The sequence below is a fragment of the Lepidochelys kempii genome, chromosome 8 (assembly GCF_965140265.1).
Source record: "Lepidochelys kempii isolate rLepKem1 chromosome 8, rLepKem1.hap2, whole genome shotgun sequence".
Classification (NCBI taxonomy): domain Eukaryota; kingdom Metazoa; phylum Chordata; order Testudines; family Cheloniidae; genus Lepidochelys; species Lepidochelys kempii.
In genome coordinates, this window is record NC_133263.1 from 53,282,663 (window position 1) to 53,306,338 (window position 23,676).

General features: G+C 42.7%; 2 protein-coding genes across 3 annotated transcripts in view; both read left to right on the forward strand.

Moving 5' to 3' along the window:
• Positions 1 to 23,676, forward strand: part of XPR1 (xenotropic and polytropic retrovirus receptor 1) — a 242,870-nt gene that overhangs the window by 79,407 nt on the left and 139,787 nt on the right. The window lies entirely within an intron of this gene.
• Positions 8,590 to 23,676, forward strand: part of LOC140916417 (uncharacterized) — a 36,742-nt gene continuing 21,655 nt past the window's right edge. Inside the window, exons 1-2 of the mRNA XM_073358066.1 lie at positions 8,590 to 10,336; positions 12,800 to 14,111. Coding sequence (XP_073214167.1) covers positions 10,267 to 10,336; positions 12,800 to 14,111 — 1,382 coding nt within the window. The 5' untranslated portion in view covers positions 8,590 to 10,266. The remainder of the gene's footprint in view (positions 10,337 to 12,799; positions 14,112 to 23,676) is intronic.

A 23,676-nucleotide genomic window follows, 5' to 3' on the forward strand; every position in this document is an offset into this window, starting at 1 on the left:
GCTCTGACCCGGAGCGGCCGTTCGCCTCTCTGGTTTTCTGGTAGGCTTGCCTCAGTTACTTAAGTTTCAGGCAGCACTGCTTTGGGTCCCTGTTATGGCCTCTGTCCTTCATGCCCTGGGAGATTTTGACACATGTTTTGGCATTTCGAAAACTGGAACGGAGTTCTGATAGCACAGATTCCTCTCCCCATACAGCAATCAGATCCCGTACCTCCCGTTCGGTCCATGCTGGAGCTCTTTTGCGATTCTGGGACTCCATCATGGTCACCTCTGCTGATGAGCTCTGCACACACCTGCAGCTTGCCATGCTGGCCAAACAGGAAATTGAAATTCAAAAGTTCGCGGGCCTTTTCCTGTCTACCTGGCCAGTGCACCTGAGTTGACTGTGCTGTCCAGAGCGGTCACAATGGAGCACTCCGGGATGGCTCCCGGAGGCCAATACCATCTAATTGCATCCACAGTACCCCAAATTTGACCAGGCAAGGCCGATTTCAGCGCTAATCCCCTTGTCAGGGGTGGAGTAAGGAAATCGAAGAAGTTGAAAAAAAGGGCTTTGTCGTGTGGACGGGTGCAGGGTTAAATCGATTTAACGCTGCTAAATTCGACTTCAGCTCCTAGTGTAGACTAAGGCTAAGGTGCATGCCTGCGCAGCTACACAGGAGGTCACCAAAGGCTGTGCACTTAACCCCCCTAATCCCGGGGCTGTGGTGCAGTGAGGGGAGACACCTCCCTCCCTGCCCTGGAGCTTCTGCCGCGGAGAGAGGCGCCTCTCCCCCAGCCCTAACCCCGGAGCTGCTGAGTTTGGGGAAAGAGAGCTGGGAGGAGGGGGTGGTCCATTCTCCCTGCCGCAGCCCAGGGGCAGCCTGTACCCCAAAGCCCTCAACCCCAGCCCCACCCCAGAGCCTGCAACACCTCTTTCCCCCTCCCCCTCTCCCCTGGAGCCCTCTGCCCCAGTCCTGAGCCCCCTCCCACACTCTGAATGCCTCTGCCCGACCATACGTCACCTCTATATTGGTGTATATCGCAAAATTAATTCTGCACATGGATGGGAAAAATTAGAGAGAACATTGCTCGAGACCAAATCCAACTATTTCCAAAAACAAATTTTAGAATGAATTATTAAAATGTTCCTGGTTCAGAAACAGAAGTCAATCATTTTATTACAGTAGCTGGTGAATGAGACACTTTCTACTGTTTGTAAAAGCACAGCTCTCCCAACTGACCCTCCCAGCCCCTTCCCATACAAAGAATATTATAAAGGACCAGGTTGTTCGTTGGTCACTGTTCCAGCATATTTGAGCATAAGCTTTCGTGAGCTACAGCTCACTTCATCGGATGCATACCGTGGAAACTGCAGCAGACTTTATATATACACAGAGAATATGAAACAATACCTCCTCCCACCCCACTGTCCTGCTGGTAATAGCTTATCTAAAGTGATCATCAGGTGGGCCATTTCCAGCACAAATCCAGGTTTTCTCACCCTCCACCCCCCCACACAAATTCACTCTCCTGCTGGTGATAGCCCATCCAAAGTGACAACTCTTTACACAATGTGCATGACAATCAAGTTGGGCTATTTCCTGCATAAATCCAGGTTTTCTCACATACCCCCCACCCCCATAAAACCTGGATTTGTGCAGGAAATAGCCCAACTTGATTGTCATGCACATTGTGTAAAGAGTTGTCACTTTGGATGGGCTATCACCAGCAGGAGAGTGAATTTGTGTGGGGGGGTGGAGGGTGAGAAAACCTGGATTTGTGCTGGAAATGGCCCACCTGATGATCACTTTAGATAAGCTATTACCAGCAGGACAGTGGGGTGGGAGGAGGTATTGTTGCATATTCTCTGTGTATATATAAAGTCTGCTGCAGTTTCCACGGTATGCATCCGATGAAGTGAGCTGTAGCTCACGAAAGCTTATGCTCAAATAAATTGGTTAGTCTCTAAGGTGCCACAAGTACTCCTTTTCTTTTTGCGAATACAGACTAACACGGCTGTTACTCTGAAACCTGTTCCAGCATATTTATCTTTTAGTGAGATGTCACTAATGCCTACTTCTGTGAAATCATCTTTGCCTGCCTTGTTTGGTTACTTAAAGAACAGTAAAAAACCTGTCAATTAGTGGGTTCAGGAGATGAAAGCTGGAGTTATGTTTTTGGCTATGACTGCTCCAGAAATGCACGTTTTGCAACAAAGAGCTCTTTGAATTTGAGACCGATAATCACACACAGGCACAGATGCTCCTGATTGACCTAATCAGGCACCTGCTAAAGAGCTCACAGTAACTAGAGGAGCTGTGGCTGATTTCTGGTAACATTATCTTACTTAGCACTCACTGATATGATAGGAAGTTATGATTCAGAGAAGCACGCACAGATTAATGCAAGCTCATGTCCTCTGCCTAGCTTGTCACAAGCCAGTGTCATGTGGCATGTTGTAATTTGTCAAGATGGCCTCTGGGGAAATAATGCACCTGCTTATAAATTAGGTTGTGTTGTATTAACCGTTTAAAAGCTTATTAAAGTAGCACTTCCCTCTCCTCAGTCCTTTCCTCTCCCACCTTAGCAAACCATCTAACTGGGCTTCTGTGAAGAACACCACTAGTGATCATACCAATTAGCCAAGCCCTAGGGAGACTTGGGAATGTTATTAATGTATGTTTTTACCATGTACTACTAACTGGCTTGTAGGTTACTGCCAGTTATTGATGCTCACTTTCCTTGATGCATGGAGTCGCCTTCCCACTCCTTGAATAATTCGTTAGGCTCCCTTACTATTTAGGTAATGCAGAGGTTATGAAAGTAGTATACCATCTTAACTAAGAGCTTGTTTACACTTAAAACATTACAATGGTGCTACTGCTGCACTTCAGTGTAGACCAGGGTGAGCAAATTACAGCCCGTGGGCTGGATCTGGCCTGTCAGGGCTTTGGATCCAGCCCGTGGGATTGCTGTGGACGGCAACATGTCCCTGTGGTCCCTGGGGGAGGGGGTGCAGAGGTCTCTGTGTGCTGCCCTTGCCTGTGGGTACCTACCCTCGCAGCTCCCATTGGCTGGGAATGGGGAACCGCGGCCAATGGGAGCTTTGGAGGAGGTACCCAGAGGCAAGGGCAGTGCGCGGAGCTCTCTGCCCACACTCTCCCAGGAACCGCAGGAGTTTTTATCGGTTATATTTATTTCCGCAAATAACTTATGCCAGAGTAAGCAGTGTATCACCTGGTGAAAATATTTTCTGACAGTGTTTCCTACAGATCGCATGGAAGCCAAAAGAAGCATTTGGTTTCATATATGAAAATAATAGCCTTATTCCTAAAAGGTTTTTTTCTATTTCTGACTTGGCACAAACATTTAAGGCTCTTAAGGAGCTGAAGGTCTTCAGTCACCGGTAGATCTGTACAGAGGCTCTTTACTGTTTTGGTGTCTTTTAAATATGGTGCTGGTCTCTCATGAGATTGGTGATAAAATAAGCAATTGTTTTTAAAATATGCAAAAAGATGCAAAATGTTATGTCTGTTACTTTTAGACCCCCAGACCTATTTCTAGACATGGTTAAGGAGCTTCACTTGAAAAAACAGTATCTGAGGAATCTAAACAAATTCTGTTCACCTGTTGAGGGAAATATTATTAGCCACTCTCTCTGTCAAGACGCTAGAAATAAATTCCGTTGTGGCTTTTCCCCTCCCTGTTGTTCCCCTTTCCAGATAACATAAAACAGTGAGCCTACTAAGAGCCAACACAGAGATAACTTGCCGGAAAGTTTTATTCAATGAGAGCGCACAGTAGAGCTGATTGAAACTTAGGATTTCCATTTGTGGGAAGTGTCAACATTTCAAAATTTTTATTTCTGAATTGGAATTAAAAATTATTTTTGAAATTTCCCACAAAATAAAAATTTCCAAAAAAAAAAAAAAATCATTGAGGTCTGCTTTGGAGGAAAAAAAAAGTTGAAATTTCATTTCAAAACAAATTTGTTGTTTTGAAATTTCTTGTACATATACATTTCATGACATGTCAGTGCTAGTGTACATCATATGACAACATATTACAGTGTCATATAACATAGTTCAAATATTTTATTTTATATTTTAAAAAAACTGCTATTTCAGTACAGATCAAAACATTTTGAGCAACTGCATTTTTTTTAAATAAAAATATTTTGACTGTTGTAATGACATGACTTGACATGGTGACTTGTCAATAGTAGTGCAGAATGACATGTAATAAAATATAAAAATAAACACAGATTTCAAAACAAAGGTTTTTTTCTTTTTGAAACTATTTTAAATGTTTTCCAAAACAAAAAACTCTTTATTATGGGAAAAAATTTATTGTAGGAACATCATCAGAATTGTGATCTTGCAGAAAAATTCAGTTTGGTCAAAACAGCATTTTCTGTTGGAAAAATTTTAATTAAAAATTTCCAACCAGCTCTAGTGCACAGCTTGATCTGACTGTGTTTTTATGTAGTATTAACCTGCTGATCTCCCTGGTTTAGTGAGATGGTTGTGAATTTATGTTTATACACTCAACAAATTTATTTATATATAAAAATAGGGCTGTCAAGCGATTAAAAAATTAATTGCGCAATTAATTGCACTGTTAAATGGCAATAGAATACAATTTATTTAAATATTTTGATGTTTTCTACATTTTCAAATGTATTGATTTCAATTACAATACAGAATACAAAGTGCACAGTACTCACTTCATATTTATTTTTGATTACAAGTATTTGCACTGTAAAAAACCAAAAGAAATAGTATTTTTTAATTCACGTAATACAAGTACTGTAGTGCAATCTCTTTATCATGAAAGTTGAACTTACAAATGTAGAATTATGTACAAAAAATGCATTCAAAAATAAAATCTAAAATTTTAGAGGCTGCAAGTCCACTCATTCCTATTTCTTGTTCGGCCAGTAGCTCAGACAGACAAGTTTGTTTACATTTGACGGTGATAATGCTGTCTGCTTCTTGTTTACAATGTCACCTGAAAGTGAGAACAGGTGTTCCCATGGCACTGTTGTAGCCGGCGTTGCAAGATATTTACGTGCCAGATGTGCTAATGATTCATATGTCCCTTCATGCTTCAACCACCATTCCAGAGGACGTGTATCTATGCTGATGACAGGTTCCGCTCGATAATGATTCAAAGCAGTGCAGACCAACACATGTTCATTTTCATCATCTTAGTCAGATGCCACCAGCAGAAGGTTGATTTTCTTTTTTGTTGGTTCAGGTTCCGTAGATTCTGCATGAGAGTGTTGCTCTTTTAAGACTTCTGAAAGCATGCACCACGCCTCGTCCCTCTCAGATTTTAGAAGGCAATTCAGATTCTTAAATCTTGGGTCGAATGCTATAGCTATCTTTAGAAATCTCACATTGGTACCTCTGCATTTTTTGAAATCAACTGTGAAAGTGTTCTTAAAATGAACGTGTTCTGGGTCATCATCCGAGACTGCTATAACATGAAATATATGTCAGAATGCAGGAAAACAGAGCAGGGAACATACAGTTCTCCCCCAAGGAGTTCAGTCACAAATTTAATTAACGCATTATTTTTCTAATGAGCATCATCAGCATGGAGGCATGTCCTCTGGAATGGTGGCCAAAGCACGAAGGGGCAGATGAATGTTTAGCATATCTGGCATGTGAATACCTTGCAATGCTGGCTACAAAAGTCCCATGCGAATGCCTGTTCTCACTTTCTGTGACATTGTAAATAAGAAGAGGGCTGCATTATCTCCTGTAAATGTAAACAAACTTGTTTGTCTGAGTGATTGGCTGAACAAGAAGTAGGACTGAGTGGACTTGTAGGCTCTGAAGCTTTACGTTGTTTTGTTTTTGAGTGCAGTTATGTAACAAAAAATATCTACATTTGTAAGTTACACTTTCATGATAGAGATTGCACTACAGTACTTGTATGAGGTGAATTGAAAAGCACTATTTGTTTTTTTTACAGTGCAAATATTTGTAATAAAAATAATGTAAAGTGAGCACTGTACAATTTGTATTCTATGTTGTAATTGAAATCAATATATTTGAAAATGTAGAAAAAATTGAAAAATATTTAATAAATTTCAATTGCTATTCTACTGTTTAACCGTGTGATTAAAGCGGCAATTAATCGTGATTAAATTTTTAATCACCGTAAATTTTTTTGACTTAATCACGTGAGTAAACTGCGATTAATTGACAGCTCTAATAAAAAATAAACTTGTGAAACAATAATATATAATCATCCTGTGAATGGGACGTTTCTGCTGAAAACCCAGTTCAAGGAATGTAGCTTTCAGTATTATTTAATTTTTCTCTAAGGTTGCTCTTAAACACAAAAGCTCATTTCCATTTTGAGGAAGGTGTGGAGTGTTCAAATTATTAAGGCTATGTGTTCTGGTGTTTACCCTTAGGTACATAACTGAGGTTGGCACTTATCCTAAGGCTTGGCTACCTGAACAGTTAGTTCGCAATAAGCTGAGTGGGTGAAACTGCCCTGCACTCACCTGCTGTGGACTAACTGTCCAACATGTTAACAGTTCAGTAATGCGTTTTCATCTAGTCCTGTTTGAAATGGGACTAATCATGTTAATGAACTGTTAATTCATGTCAGCAGGGTCCTTACAAGCAATTAGTTCACAGTAGGCTAGTATGGGGTAGATTCACACCCAAGCTTGCCATGAACTAAATGTTCATGTAGACAAGCCCGTAGAGGGCTCTATCAGCATAATCTGGTTAAATTTTCCTTCCAAATTCTGCATCATAAAAGCACCAATCTGTGTGCTGGTATACTCCATATTCCTAAAGTGCATGTAGAACATCACAGAACTATTTTAGCTAGTTGCTTGGTGAAATTTGTATATATTTATTTTGGTACTCTGCTGGCTTTATAACCCTTCCTATATAGTAGTTAAACATTTACAAAACGTTCTGTTTACCAGTTAGGAAACTAAGTGTTCTGTTCCCTTTCAACAGGTCAATATATAATAAACTCTGGGGTGGCCTCGCTACTCAACTGCTTAATGCATTTTTTTCATTTTGTTTAATGTACCAGTGGATATAAACACTATTTCCACTAGTGGCATCGCTTCTTTAGGCAGATCGCCCAATTTGCCTGACTTGACATTTCAAGATCTCCGCCCTCCCATCATCTACCCTCTGCTTTAAGCAGATGCACAAGTATTTCATGCAACACAGCAGATAAATTGGACAGAAAGGACCCCCACTCCTTTTACCCAGTGGTGCTTTCTCTAGTGGGGCCATTCTAATCTAATGGAAGTCTAATCCACCCCTTTGACATGTTGCTAAAAAGCCTCCTGCTCCCTTCTCGGTGCATGCAATGAGTGCGCCTGCATTCCAGCTTTTCAAATGGAGATTAAAGAAACTCCAGTGCCCAGCAAAATTGTCTCAGATGCTCTCTGAAGAGCCTGGTGTTGGTGGTAATCTTTAGGCATTCCTCTAGCACACTGCCTCTTGGCGGCACTTTGACTACATGAAATAAGGCTTTCCTTTCCTCTCCCCTTACAGATCAGAAGGTGGTTTCTATTTTCTGGTGTTCTGTAGTCACGCCAGTTAGCAAGAACCTTCTTACTGTCAAGTGGGTAATTAGTTTCTGCTTTACAAGGCCAGAAGCACATCAAACACCACAAACTCTGCTCTGATTCTCCTTGGTTCCGTTCCCCTTCTCTCCTCAAGGAAATATGAGTCAGCAGCGTGCCCTTGTTGCCAAGAAGGCCAGTGGCATTTTGGGATGTATAAGTAGGGGCATAGCCAGCAGATCGAGGGATGTGATCGTTCCCCTCTATTCGACATTGGTGAAGCCTCATTTGGAGTACTGTGTCCAGTTTTGGGCCCCGCACTACGAGAAGGATGTGGATAAATTGGAGAGAGTCCAGCAAAGGGCAACAAAAATGATTAGGGGTCTGGAACACATGACTTATGAGGAGAGGCTGAGGGAACTGGGGATGTTTAGTCTATGGAAGAGAAGAATGAGGGGGGATTTGATAGCTGCTTTCAACTACCTGAGAGGTGGTTCCAGAGAGGATGGTTCTAGACTATTCTCAGTGGTAGAAGAGGACAGGACAAGGAGTAATGGTCTCAAGTTGCAGTGAGGGAGGTTTAGGTTGTATATTAGGAAAAACTTTTTCACTAGGAGGGTGGTGAAACACTGGAATGCGTTACCTAGGGAGGTGGTAGAATCTCCTTCCTTAGAAGTTTTTAAGGTCAGGCTTGACAAAGCCCTGGCTGGGATGATTTAATTGGGGATTGGTCCTGCTGTGAGCAGGGGGTTGGACTAGATGACCTCCTGAGGTCCCTTCCAACCCTGATATTCTATGATCTCTGTGGACATACATGTAAAGTAGGACATCAGTAACTTCAGGTATTTCTTCTACCTCCCTTACAGCTGTGCCACTGTAAGCTTGTAAGTGTAGACTTGGCCTTAGATGGATAGTTTGCATCATTGCCCTGGTCTGCACTACAGTTGGAGCCATGAAATTAAAGAAAACTGGGCAGCTAGAGCCTGGCTGCTCCCTGCTCCCAGCCGGGCTCCTGCCCGGAGGCTCCCTGCTGAGGGATCCAAGAAGCCTAAAGAGGCAGCTGGCCACCCAGTGGGAAGCTGTGTGGATCTGTGAGCCCTGGCTCTCAGTCCCCCATACTGCCCCTTTTCACTTGGTGGAAGCGTTCCTAGTGAGAATGCACACCACTGATAGGAGGAGTCTAGCATGGACCTCAGCTGTAAATTGACCTAATGTAAGTCGACTTAAGTCTGTAGTGTAGACATGTCCGTTGTTTGAGGATACAACGTTTCACTACAAAAGAATTTTGGAGTTTCTTTAACAGAATTGCAGGGCATTTTTCTCTTGCTTAAGGGACAGTTGGAAGTTGGCAAAGCTTCCAAACAGATTTTTGTCAAGGAAATGAAAGTGTCTGCTTGCCAGTTAAGCTAGCCAGTAAGGAAATCTGCTCTTGAGTTATGATGCAGAGGGCACTAGTAGATGGGATAATACTTTTTTTTTTCTTTAGCATGTCAGACCTCCAGTTCTTAGGATCAGTACTGTGGGAAGCCTCCCTGACCATGTGCCATGGAATTGAAGTGTGCAAATGCTTCTAATGGATCATGGATTTTTAAATTTTTAAATTTTTAAATCATGGATTTTTAAATAAAATCTGTAATTAGTTTGGAGTTCACAATTTGCAAGGAAGTTACAGAAGAGTTTAATCAGATTTGAGGCCAAGAAACACAGAAGTGATTACAGCAGTTTCTAAGTTCCAAGGTCTTCTAGGTTTCACTGTTCCCATGGAGTAAAAGGCACAGGATTAGTTTGCAAGAAGCCAATTTGGCTAGCTTGCATTTCCTGGCAAAGATGAAGGTAAAACCTGGGAATAGATTCCTTTTGCCACCCCCCCCGCCCCACACATAACTGAAGCCTTCATAGGCTATACAAAACCTATATTCCAGACAAGAAGGTACTTTAGTAACACCTAAGATAGAGGTGGCAGTGACTCCCAGTGTAACAGACCTGTGAATAATGTGCAGCCTGTTCCATATGGGTTGATACTTGCTGCAAAAGTGCTGGTAACTTTATTATCTAGGGTTCTAATGTGCTTCATAATAGACCTTTATAATCCTGGCCAGAGCACTGAAATGCTCCCAGAACAAGTTGGACTGCCAAAGGGGCTAATGACATCTTATGTAGATTACCTAAACCAACATACTGGTCCCAATTCTAGGAGGAGAAAGCAGTCTTCAGAAACCAAATACCCTCTTACTAAAGGAATAGTGTCAGTATCAGGAAGACAAAGAAATTGAGCATAAACTGATATAAAGGAAAGCTGTCTGCTATATAATTGGATAAAAGCATATAAAATTGACATCTATCTAATCAAACTGATTCTTTAATAGAAAAAAATATTTTTTCATTATTTAGAATGAGGTTTCACCACAATGGGTGTGTTGAGCTGGGTAAAGCCCCCTCTCTGCATCAAAGAATTTATACCTACCTAGGAATTCAATTAAATTCATAGCCAAACTTGAGCCATGTGAGTCAGCACTGAGCTGGACAAGGAGATAATTTTAAGCTTTGAGATATGGACTTTGTCAGCAGTACCATAGATACGGCTTCTGTACTGAGTAATGAAAGCTTAAGGCTTGGTTAGCAATGCCTTCCACAATATTGTTTACTTGTAATTTTATGGTTTCCTTTTACTTCTGTAACTTGCAATAAGATCTGTTTGTAGCTTAGACAACTAAACCTGGACCTGGCATATGATTGGGGGCAGTCATCGATGGCTACAGCAGAGAGCTGGTTTTGACCGTGGGGGACACAGAATCAGAAGTGAGTAACGGCTGATGTACAAGTTGATCTTACAATCTCCATCACAATGCTGTGAATACACTAGTGAAGATCGTTCTGTGTGTGGGGAGGTGAACAATCTCCAAAGTACTGGTTGTAGTTCTGCAATTGCAGTAGATCACCTCTGACCCAAAGGTCCATTGGACATGAAAATTCAACCCTGACAAGGGCATTGAGACAGCTAGAAGAGGTATTGTAAATTAACTTTCATGCTTTCCATTTGGGAATATGTTCTTTGTTTGACCCACAGAGACAGAATATTAAAACTTACCCCAACAAGAAACTTTTGAGGTTTTTTGTTTTAATGAAGGATTTATCTCTTCTCTCTCTGCTCTCAAGTAGAAGAAAGAAACTGTTGGTGATAGCTTCAAGGGGAGGGACAACTGTTTTCTATTATTTATTTTTATTCTAAAAATAAAGACCAGTGTATTGGTGGCAGCAACCCCAACTCAGTGGCATAAGTGTGTATGACTTGGCAAAGCAAAGACCCTAGGAGAAACCACATCTTGTTCATTTTCAAGAGCAAGGTACTTACTGTACTATTCAAGTTTCAGTGACTTTCAAAAAGTCATTGGAATAAAAATATTGCATTTTATAAAGTAGCTATACAGCAAAAAATAAAATAGTCTTCCTCCCAATCTCATTGATTTTATAAAACTCTAGTGTGAAAATCTAGTATTTTAGAAAAGGAGAAAAATCCCCGTATCCAAAACAAAAATTGTTTTATATTCTGGAATAAGTGAATTAACAATTGAAAGTAAATCCGTATCTGAAACATCCAAATCCACTCCTAAAGAATTCCTGTGTTTTTTAAATTGGTTGGATATAGTTTTTGGTAATATCAGTCATAAAATGATACAAAAGTTCTGCTGGAAGTAATACAAATCCAAAATGGCTGAAGATGAAAAGTCCACCTGTCATAAATATAAAGGGAAGGGTAAACCCCTTTGAAATCCCTCCTGGCCAGGGGAAAGCTCCTCTCACCTGTAAAGGGTTAAGAAGCTAAAGGTAACCTCGCTGGCACCTGACCAAAATGACCAATGAGGAGACAAGATACTTTCAAAAGCTGGGAGGAGGGAGAGAAACAAAGGGTTTGTGGGTCTGTCTGTAGTCGTCTTGGCCAGGGACAGAACAGGAATGGAGCCTTAGAACTTTTAGTAAGTAATCTAGCTAGGTATGTGTTAGATTATGATTTCTTTAAATGGCTGAGAAAAGAATTGTGCTGAATAGAATAACTATTTCTGTCTGTGTATCTTTTTTGTAACTTAAGGTTTTGCCTAGAGGGGTTCTCTATGTTTTTGAATCTAATTACCCTGTAAGATATCTACCATCCTGATTTTACAGGGGGGATTTCTTTATTTCTATTTACTTCTATTTTTTATTAAAAGTCTTCTTGTAAAACACTGAATGCTTTTTCATTGTTCTCAGATCCAAGGGTTTGGGTCTGTGGTCACCTATGCAAATTGGTGAGGCTTTTTATCCAACATTTCCCAGGAAAGGGGGAGTGCAAGTGTTGGGAGGATTGTTCATTGTTCTTAAGATCCAAGGGTCTGGGTCTGTAGTCACCTAGGCGAATTGGTGAGGCTTTTTACCAAACCTTGTCCAGGAAGTAGGGTGCAAGGTTTTGGGAAGTATTTTGGGGGGAAGGACGCGTCCAAACAGCTCTTCCCCAGTAACCAGTATTAGTTTGGTGGTGGTAGCGGCCATTCCAAGGATAACGGGGGTAATATTTGTTACCTTGGGGAAGTTTTGACCTAAGCTGGTAAAGATAAGCTTAGGAGGTTTTTCATGCAGGTCCCCACATCTGTACCCTAGAGTTCAGAGTGGGGGAGGAACCTTGACATGGTGGCACAGTGGTGGGATTAACCTGAAATCATTTTGAGATCCAGTTGAGATTGTTTGAACTAGAAATACAGATTTTAAAAAGGAATTTTTAGGAAGTCCAGAAGGCAGCTTTGAAACTGAAAGCAGCTTGGTTTCTCTCTGCTTTGTGGCCAAGCAGAGACAAAAGGGGATTATCTTGTGAATTGCAGGTTTCATTTGCCTGGAGGCAGGGTACTTAACTCCTGCAGGGAAATTCACAGTCTTCCAACCCAGAGGTTTGTTTTTTTTTTCTTTTCTTCCTAAAAGTAAATAGGGGGTGTGTGCTCTACCCATTTGCCTGGAGACAAAAGTGGCAGGGTTTTTTTTTTTAGGATTTTGATTTTTTTTTTGTTTTACAAGGAGCACAGGTTTGAAAAGAAATTTTTTTTTTTTTTTCTTCTTTGGGCTGGGTAAGCAGGTTTCCAAGTAGTTGGAGGTTTTTTGCTTTAATTTGGGCCCAGAGCAGAGACAAGGGAATTGTCTTTTTCTGTAGGCTGACAATCACTATCAGAGAATAGGTATTCTATTCCAGCACAGCAAAATTTTACAGCCAAGTTCTGTTTGTTTATTTCTAAACCTCAGGTGTAAAGTTAGTTAAAAACAGAGAGGTTAGAATGACCAAATCCTCAGCTCGACTACAGCTGGAATTAGCCAAATTTCAGGCTGAGGAAAAACAAAGGGAACATGAAAGACAGATAGAACTCATGCGGCTGGAGAAGGAGGTACAGGAGGCTGCACACAAGAGGGAAATGGAGGCAAGGAAGCATGTGGAGGAGATGGAGAGGATAAAGGCCCAGCAGAATATACCAACAAACCCTAGCAATCCTTCTCCAGGTACCACTTCCCATCCCAGAAAGTTCCCCACCTACAAGGCAGGTGATGATACTGAGGCCTTCTTAGAAAACTTCGAAAGGGCCTGCCTTGGGTACAGCATCTCTACTGACCAATACATGGTAGAGCTGAGGCCGCAGCTCAGTGGACCCTTAGCTGAGGTGGCAGCTGAAATGCCTAAAGAACACATGAACAAGTATGAACTGTTTAAATCCAAGGCGAGAGTCAGAATGGGGATAACACCCGAGCAGTCTCGTCGGAGGTTCAGAGCCCTAAGGTGGAAACCAGACATGTCATTTACCCGACATGCCTACCACATTGTGAAACATTGGGATGCCTGGATATCAGGAGCAAGTGTTGAATCTCCAGTAAATTTGCCCTTCCTAATGCAAATGGAACAATTCTTAGAGGGTGTTCCTGAGGAAATAGAAAGATACATCCTAGATGGGAAACCCAAAACTGTAATCGAGGCAGGAGAGATTGGAGCCAGATGGGTGGAGGTGGCAGAGAAGAAGAAAACTGGTCGCAGTTGGAGCGGAGACCAGAAGGGACCACCCCAGACCACACCCTATTACCGGGGGCCGCCCAAAGCCCCACCTACCTCCCAAAGAACCCTCCAGACCCCTTATCGTCCCACCACCCCGTTCTCCAGCAACCCTCCTCGTCCCAGTGACCCGTCAGCTGGACGATGGTTTAAGTGTAACGAGCTGGGGCATGTAAAGGCCAACTGCCCCAAGAACCCCAACAGATTACAGTTCATTGCACCGGAATCACACCAGAGGTCCACAGGCCCAGATACCTCCCAGATACCCTTGGAGCGGAGGGAAACTGTGAGTGTGGGCGGGAAGAAGGTCACCGCGTGGAGGGACACCGGAGCACAAGTGTCAGCTATCCATGCTTCCTTAGTGGACCCCAATTTAATCAACCCAGAGATCCAAGTGACGATTCAACCCTTCAAGTCCAACTCTTTCAATTTGCCTACAGCCAAGTTGCCTGTCCAGTACAAGGGCTGGTCAGGAATGTGGACTTTTGCAGTCTATGATGATTATCCCATCCCCATGCTGTTGGGGGAAGACTTGGCCAATCATGTGAAGCAGGCCAAGAGGGTGGGAATGGTCACCCGCAACCAGGCTAAACAAGCCGTGAGGCCTAGCTCTGTTCCGGAAACTTCTATCAGGACCCAGTCAGAGGTGATGGACCTGGACCCCAGGCCAATGTCTGCAACAGCAGTAGTGGATCCAGTCCCAGAGACCCAGACGGAACCAGTCCCAGAACCGGAACCAGCCGAACAACCAACACCAGACCCCGTGTCAGCACTGAATCCAGTACTTGCAACCTCAACACCAGAGGGCCCCACCGAACCTGAACTGGCAGCAGCCGATAACCCTACACAAGAGGCTCAGCCGGAGCCTGAATCCCAACATAGTGCACCAGCGGAGAGCGGTTCACAGTCAACAGAAACAGCTCCATCCCCTATATCGCTTCCAGAGGGACCAAGCCTAGGTCCACAATCCCATGAGGAACTGATGTCTCCAGCATCAAGGGAACAGTTCCAGACCGAACAGGAAGCAGATGAAAGCCTCCAGAGAGCTTGGACGGCGGCACGGAGCAACCCACCGCCTCTCAGCTCTTCTAATCGATCCAGGTTTGTTGTAGAAAGAGGACTTTTATACAAGGAAACTCTTTCTGGGGGACACCAGGAAGACTGGCATCCTCAGAGACAGTTGGTAGTTCCAACTAAATACCGGGCCAAGCTCTTGAGCTTAGCCCATGATCACCCTAGTGGCCATGCTGGGGTGAACAGGACCAAAGACCGTTTGGGGGGGTCATTCCACTGGGAGGGAATGGGCAAGGATGTTTCTACCTATGTCCAGTCTTGTGAGGTGTGCCAAAGAGTGGGAAAACCCCAAGACCAGGTCAAAGCTCCTCTCCAGCCACTCCCCATCATTGAAGTTCCATTTCAGCGAGTAGCTGTGGATATTCTGGGTCCTTTTCCGAAAAAGACACCCAGAGGAAAGCAGTACATACTGACTTTCATGGATTTTGCCACCCGATGGCCGGAAGCAGTAGCTCTAAGCAACACCAGGGCTAAAAGTGTGTGCCAGGCACTAGCAGACATTTTTGCCAGGGTAGGTTGGCCCTCCGACATCCTCACAGATGCAGGGACTAATTTCCTGGCAGGAACTATGAAAAACCTTTGGGAAGCTCATGGGGTAAATCACTTGGTTGCCACTCCTTACCATCATCAAACAAATGGCATGGTGGAGAAGTTTAATGGAACTTTGGGGGCCATGATACGTAAATTCGTAAATGAGCACTCCAATGATTGGGACCTAGTATTGCAGCAGTTGCTCTTTGCCTACAGAGCTGTACCACATCCCAGTTTAGGGTTTTCCCCATTTGAACTTGTATATGGCCGTGAGGTTAAGGGGCCATTGCAGTTGGTGAAGCAGCAATGGGAGGGATTTACACCTTCTCCAGGAACTAACATTCTGGACTTTGTAACCAACCTACAAAACACCCTCCGAACCTCTTTAGCCCTTGCTAGAGAAAACTTACAGGATGCTCAAAAAGAGCAAAAAGCCTGGTATGATAAACATGCCAGAGAGCGTTCCTTCAAAGTAGGAGACCAGGTCATGGTCTTAAAGGCGCTCCAGGCCCATAAAATGGAAGCATCGTGGGAAGGGCCATTCGTGGTCCAGGAGCGCCTGGGAGCTGTTAATTATCTCATAGCATTCCCCACCTCCAACCGAAAGCCTAAGGTGTACCATATTAATTCTCTAAAGCCCTTTTATTCCAGAGAATTAAAGGTTTGTCAGTTTACAGCCCAGGGAGGAGACGACGCTGAGTGGCCTGAAGGTGTTTACTACGAAGGGAAATGTGCTGGTGGTGTGGAAGAGGTGAACCTCTCCATGACCCTTGGGCGTATGCAGCGACAGCAGATCCAGGAGCTGTGCACTAGCTACGCGCCAACGTTCTCAGCCACCCCAGGACTGACTGAACGGGCATACCACTCCATTGACACAGGTAATGCTCACCCAATTAGGGTCCACCCTTACCGGGTGTCTCCTCAAGCTAAAACTGCTATAGAACGGGAGATCCAGGATATGTTACAGATGGGTGTAATCCGCCCCTCTGAAAGTGCATGGGCATCTCCAGTGGTTCTAGTTCCCAAACCAGATGGGGAAATACGTTTTTGCGTGGACTACCGTAAGCTAAATGCTGTAACTCGCCCAGACAACTATCCCATGCCACGCACAGATGAACTATTAGAGAAACTGGGAAGGGCCCAGTTCATCTCTACCTTGGACTTAACCAAGGGGTACTGGCAGGTACCGCTAGATGAATCTGCCAAGGAAAGGTCAGCCTTCATCACACATCTCGGGCTGTATGAATTTAATGTACTCCCTTTCGGGCTGCGAAATGCACCCGCCACTTTCCAAAGACTTGTAGATGGTCTCCTAGCGGGATTAGGAGAATATGCAGTCGCCTACCTTGACGATGTGGCCATATTTTCGGATTCCTGGGCAGACCACCTGGAACATCTACAAAAAGTCCTTGAGCGCATAAGGGAGGCAGGACTAACTGTTAAGGCTAAGAAGTGTCAAATAGGCCTAAACAGAGTGACTTACCTTGGACACCAGGTGGGTCAAGGAACTATCAGCCCCCTACAGGCCAGAGTGGATGCTATCCAAAAGTGGCCTGTCCCAAAGTCAAAGAAACAGGTTCAATCCTTCTTAGGCTTGGCCGGTTATTACAGACGATTTGTACCGCACTACAGCCAAATCGCTGCCCCACTGACAGACCTAACCAAAAAGAAACAGCCAAATGCTGTTCAGTGGACCGGAAGGTGTCAGAAGGCCTTTAACAAGCTTAAAGCGACACTCATGTCTGACCCTGTACTAAGGGCCCCAGACTTTGACAAACCGTTCCTAGTAACCACAGATGCATCCGAGCGTGGTGTGGGAGCAGTTTTAATGCAGAAAGGACCTGATCAAGAATTCCACCCTGTAGTGTTTCTCAGCAAAAAACTGTCTGAGAGGGAAAGCAACTGGTCAGTCACTGAAAAAGAATGTTATGCCATTGTCTACGCTCTGGAAAAGCTACGCCCATATGTTTGGGGACGGCGTTTCCACCTGCAAACCGACCATGCTGCACTAAAGTGGCTTCACACCGTCAAAGAAACTAACAGAAAACTTCTTCGGTGGAGTTTAGCTCTCCAAGATTTTGATTTCGACATCCAACACATCTCAGGAGCTTCTAACAAAGTGGCTGATGCACTCTCCCGTGAAAGTTTCCCAGAATCAACTGGTTAAAATCGTCCTTGAGATGTGGAAAATATTGTTAGTCTTTATGTACTTGGTAGTATATTTAGAGATGCATGTGTCTTATTAACTCTGTTTTCCTAGAGCTCCAGGAAGAAATCCCAGCCAGTGTTTCACCCTAGCTGAGATTTGGGGGGCGTGTCATAAATATAAAGGGAAGGGTAAACCCCTTTGAAATCCCTCCTGGCCAGGGGAAAGCTCCTCTCACCTGTAAAGGGTTAAGAAGCTAAAGGTAACCTCGCTGGCACCTGACCAAAATGACCAATGAGGAGACAAGATACTTTCAAAAGCTGGGAGGAGGGAGAGAAACAAAGGGTTTGTGGGTCTGTCTGTAGTCGTCTTGGCCAGGGACAGAACAGGAATGGAGCCTTAGAACTTTTAGTAAGTAATCTAGCTAGGTATGTGTTAGATTATGATTTCTTTAAATGGCTGAGAAAAGAATTGTGCTGAATAGAATAACTATTTCTGTCTGTGTATCTTTTTTGTAACTTAAGGTTTTGCCTAGAGGGGTTCTCTATGTTTTTGAATCTAATTACCCTGTAAGATATCTACCATCCTGATTTTACAGGGGGGATTTCTTTATTTCTATTTACTTCTATTTTTTATTAAAAGTCTTCTTGTAAAACACTGAATGCTTTTTCATTGTTCTCAGATCCAAGGGTTTGGGTCTGTGGTCACCTATGCAAATTGGTGAGGCTTTTTATCCAACATTTCCCAGGAAAGGGGGAGTGCAAGTGTTGGGAGGATTGTTCATTGTTCTTAAGATCCAAGGGTCTGGGTCTGTAGTCACCTAGGCGAATTGGTGAGGCTTTTTACCAAACCTTGTCCAGGAAGTAGGGTGCAAGGTTTTGGGAAGTATTTTGGGGGGAAGGACGCGTCCAAACAGCTCTTCCCCAGTAACCAGTATTAGTTTGGTGGTGGTAGCGGCCATTCCAAGGATAACGGGGGTAATATTTGTTACCTTGGGGAAGTTTTGACCTAAGCTGGTAAAGATAAGCTTAGGAGGTTTTTCATGCAGGTCCCCACATCTGTACCCTAGAGTTCAGAGTGGGGGAGGAACCTTGACACCACCTTTTAAAATCAAACTTCTTATGATGAGCTTAAGTAGCCACCCTATCCGAAAATAACATTTTTCCTTATATTGCCAAATTACAGCTATAGCGCCCTCTGTCTTGAACTGAAGCAAATGTGATACTTCACTTGTTCTGTCACACTTTAAGTGATACAAATTTGAATAAAATCCTAATCACTTAATTTGGAAAGGAGGCTCAAACTTTATTCTAGTAGATTCTGGAAATTGAGCTATAGCTAAATTAAAAAAAAAAAAGTGTCCGCTGTGTTAGTTATCGTTTTTCATAGTTTGAGAGTTCTCCTGCAGATTTTAGTTTATAAAGCAGTTGCTGCTCATGGAAATTGTGCGGCAGAAAAGGGTGGTATAGATTTGCTTCTCTATGCTTGAAGTGTCCCAGAAACGTGTTGAGTGATAACTTTTTCCCTGTGTGATGCTACAGTTTTTGTCATCTTGGGAGACACTATGGAACGAAAAGGAGAGGCATTCCTTCTCTTTCAGTTTCTCAGTGTGGTAGCACAAAGGATGAGACATGTTCTTTTCAACTCAACAGAATAATATCAAAACCATGAATCATCAGTATTTGAACCACTGGAGCAGTTTAAAAATAAATAAAATAAGTAGATTGCCAGTAATCTGAAAGTTCTAGCACTGTTTCCATGCTGCAGCTTCCAGCAACACAACAGCCAGTAACTGTGATGTCATCCAGAAGTGGTAGAGTGTTCCCAACAGCATAGCAGTTTGTGTGTTTTGGTAGCACATAGGTACAAATGCCTTAGCATATTTGACCTCTTATCTCTTCTGTTGACATGTCCTGAAAGAATATTCACAGAAATAGTTCCTGGTCTGCTGCAAATAAACCTCAGACTTGTTCATATTTGTGTCTGGAGACAAATCTAAACCCCTTTCCCTTATAAATGTAATGGTATATAATTGTTGTCAGAGACTGAATTTATTTCTAAAAGGGGCCACCACTTAGGAAAACTTGTTGATGTGCCAGATAGGTCACTTGTATCTGAATTTATTGAGTATTCCCATTTAATTCAGGGCTAGTCTGTACAATTTAAAAATAGGGATCTATTATGAGAACAGGGTATCGTCCTTGCAAGTTCAGGTAAGTTCAATTTACATTTACACTCAAACTGCTGCTTCTCTTTTTATAGTTTCGGATATGCTTTTAACCGTTGTCAGCTAACATGACCAATTTAAATTTAGGAGAAAAGTAAACTGCCTAAAAAAAACCCCTTCTCCTTACAGAAGAAACTTGCATATTAATTTACTGGTTGATAACTGCAGACAATATAAAGGTAGCTCCCAGTGGTATTGTGTGTACCAAATCAGTCACATGGGTCTTTACGTGGACCTAGGCGGTCTATGATATGGTGTCATCCTTTCTGGTATGCTTGCCATCTATGAATCCTTTTAATTGCAACCTCTGGAGACTTAGTTTTAAATTCACAGTGAGGTACAAGAGACTGGTATGGTAATCTCAATTTATCCATAATCTAGATCCAATTGTACTGTTGGCAATCTATTTGAAGTTGAAATTAAAAATTTAAGTGCACTGGCAGATAGTGTGGAGAAACTTACTCAGTACTCACCTGCACTATGTTCTCTAGCTCAACGTTTTCCATACTGTGACACCATGTTATAACAGGAAAAAGCTTGAGGACCCGATTTATTAGTTAACCATTTACAAAAAAGAAAGGATTGTCATGAATACCAGATTGAGAACCTGTGTTCTGACTGGCGATTAGTTCCTTACTTTTATGAGCACCAAAATGTATCCAGTACTTTTTTGAAGGATATATTGTAAGCCATTAAATTTTATATTTGTGCGCTTGATGTGTTGAGAGCTAGGGTAATTCTATGACAAAGGAGACATCAAACTAAACATGACTTTTTCCTTTCTAAGCGTAACTTATTCTCACCTACCTCCGTTTTCCTTTTCAATTGCCCTAACTTTCAAGAAAATGATCTAGATATCCCTTGGACACCTGTTCCTTGCGTCAGTCTTCTTCCCCTTGTAACTTGTTCCATAAATACTGGTGTAAAAGATGGTAGTTTGTCTATCATCCCAGTTTATTCCTAAATTTTTAATCACGTAACGTACTAGTATGTAACTAACAACTTTCAATCCTTTTAATTTTGGTAACTTTGAAACATTGGATTGCTTCAGTTTCTACTCCTTTCCCCTTCTTCCCCCCCCCCCCCCCACCCACACACTAGAATATGCTCAATTCCCATGATAGGTTCCCATAGTCCAGGAGCTTCACATCTGGTATCCTCTTCTGGTGCATCTTATGACCATGTTTAGATTTAATTGACAGTTTTAAGTGATCCTCGATAAGGGGGTTTGGAGAATTTTTTCAAATTATTTCTTCATTTCATGCAACTTTCTCCTGAGATACCAAAGGTGAGAAAACAGATTTTGGAGTTTGAGGGAGTTAAAATTAATAATAAAACTGTTTCTTTAAGGAATATTTTACTTTCAGTGATTTGAAGATTGTTGCTGTTAACTGTCATTCTTGCACTTATTTTAAACTACGGAAGCCACATTAGTATCAAAGATGGAGGTGACTGTGGATAAAACAGTCTTGATGAAGGTGCTGAAAACAGGGTGCTGGCAGCTTTAGAAATGTAGCTTGGTATTCTAGATGGTACTGAAAAGACAGGTTTGTCTAGAGAGATTTGGTTAGTTTGGCGGTCCAAATTGACTAAATAGTGGTATCAGTTGTCTGCGATGGGCTGAAATCACAGAAACCCCTTGGGAACTGCCAAGTGATGGGCTGAAACTACCCCTGAGCCTGTTTCCCTGGCAGCTTGGGACTTTAGTGCCCTGCCTGGTTTGAGCCAGACATGCTAGCCTGCTGCAAACCCAGACCCAGGTCTGAACAATGTCCCACAAGCTGCAGGCTTAACTGAAAAACAGCTTAAGAAGTGTTCCTGTCTCCAACACTCAGATGCCCAACTCCCAGTGGGGACCAAACCCCAAATAAATCTGTTTTACTCTGTATAAAGCTTATACAGGGTAAACTCATAAATTGTTCGCTCTCTATAACACTATAGAGAGAGATGCACAGTTGTGTGTCATGTCGTGTCCCCCCCCCGTATTAATACATACTCTGGGTTAATAAGTAAAAAGTAATTTTGTTAAATACAAAAAGTACGATTTAAGTGGTTCCAAGTAAAAACAGCCAGAACAAAGTGAATTACCAAGCAAAATAAAATAAAACACGCAAGCCTATGCTTAATACAGTGAGTAGCTGAATACAGATAAAGTCTCACCCTCAGAGGTGTTCCAGTAAGCCTCTTTTACAGACTAGCCTCCTTCTAGTCTGGGTCCAGAAATCACTCACACCCCTTGTGGTTACTGTTCTTTGTTCCAGTGTCTTTCAGGTATCCTTTGGGGGTGGAGAGGCTATCTCTTGAGCCAGCTGAAGAGAAAATGGACTTCCTCTTGTGGGTGGTCGTCCTCCCTCCCCCTGTGTAGAATTCCAGCTACAAAATGGAGTTTTGGAGTCACATGGGCAAGTCACATGTCCATGCATGACTCAGAACTTACAGGTAGCAGCCATTGTTCACATGCCAGCTTGAACGTCCTCAGGTAGACTTCTTATGTGGATTGGAGCCTTTCAAGATCCATTGTCCATTAAGTGTTCTTGATTGGGCACTTAACTTGCAAATTCCTTTCTAAAGAAGCTGCCCAAATGCCTTACTAAGGCTACTTAAAATCAAACAAGTACACAGCCAATATTCATAACTTTGAATAAAAAAATGATACATGCATTCAAATAGGATGAATATATTCAGTAGATCATAACCTTTGCAGAAATGTTACATGGCATATGTAGCATGAAACATATTCCAGTTATGTCATATTTACATTCATAAGCATATTTCCATAAAGAATTATGGGGTGCAACATCACAGCTTCCTTCCCAGTTTTGAGACAATATAGAGAGAAATACACTTGATTAGCAGAGTAGGTGTCACTTCCATTTTTAAGATGCTCTCTGGTCTTATGTGGTTCATGGCAAAACATGATAAAGTTGTCACAAGGAATTTTTGCCTCTCCAACACTTTCCTGACTCCTCTTTTTCCTTTTCTTCCTCCTCCTGTGGCTGTCAGTGCAGTACTTTTAGTTAGCAATACGAGCTAACAGCTTCTGTTTCAGCCTTCTGCAGGCCACCTGAAATTTCAAATTCAAGATGAACAGAACTCTTTACTTCCACACTGAATATTACTGTTTCCTTTCTGTTCGCTTTTGGTTTAAATTTTCACCATTGGCTATTTTGCAGAGCCAAAAATGATACTGACCTAGTGTCTTTTTTTATAAATAAAACCCTGTAGAAATCAAAGTACTTCAAAAGTCACAGTTCCATGACTGCTGGGTTTGTGCTCAATTTTATCAGGAATTGAAAATTGCATTAGTAAGGAAATTACATCATTTAGTACTGGACTAGTGCCAAAAGATGCCTTTGAATATCCGTAGCTCATGATATTGAATGTAGGGGCAATCCTGAGAAGCCAAGCACCCCATTCAGCTGTTGGGAAGAAAGGGAGTGTTGGAGGGACTACATCTTATCAGCCTCTGCTAGTAGGTAGTTAATGAGCACAAAGTCACTCTTTGCTTCCTGGAAGAGAGGAGCTTTCTGTCTCTTCCCTCCACCCAGAGCCTCCTGACTGTTTCTCGACTACTCCTGTTCTTCCTTGAGCTTCTTGGCTGCTTTTGTTCGGGTAGTGTTGCATGGAGGTGGGGGCGGGTGGATAGTGTTTTGGGAGGTGAGCCCCTGTGAATAACTCCTTCCCCAAGCAGAGAACACCTCCTTCTCCCATCCAGCTTCTGCACTGCTCAGTACCATCCGCTTGGCTCTGAACCCTCTCCCTTCAAACTTCTGCAGCCGCCCCCCCCCCACCTTTGGAAAATGCTTCTGGCTCTGAACTCATCCCCCTCCTAACTGATATCCACCACCATCTCCAGGCTTGGGAGCCCCATCTCTAGCCTCTGAGTGCTGCTGTGCCACCCTCATTCCAACAACTACAGCTGTGTTTGATTGTACCTTTCCCGAGTACATGTTCGTGGTGGATGTTAAGTTTTGTAGCAGCTTTGCAGTGTATTTGAGATGAGTAAATGTGTCCAGTTTTGTGACTTGATACTGGTCCACTGGAACACAAGCATGGAGTGACAGTATGGAACTGAAAGTTTATTAATGTTATTGCTGTTCTGTTGT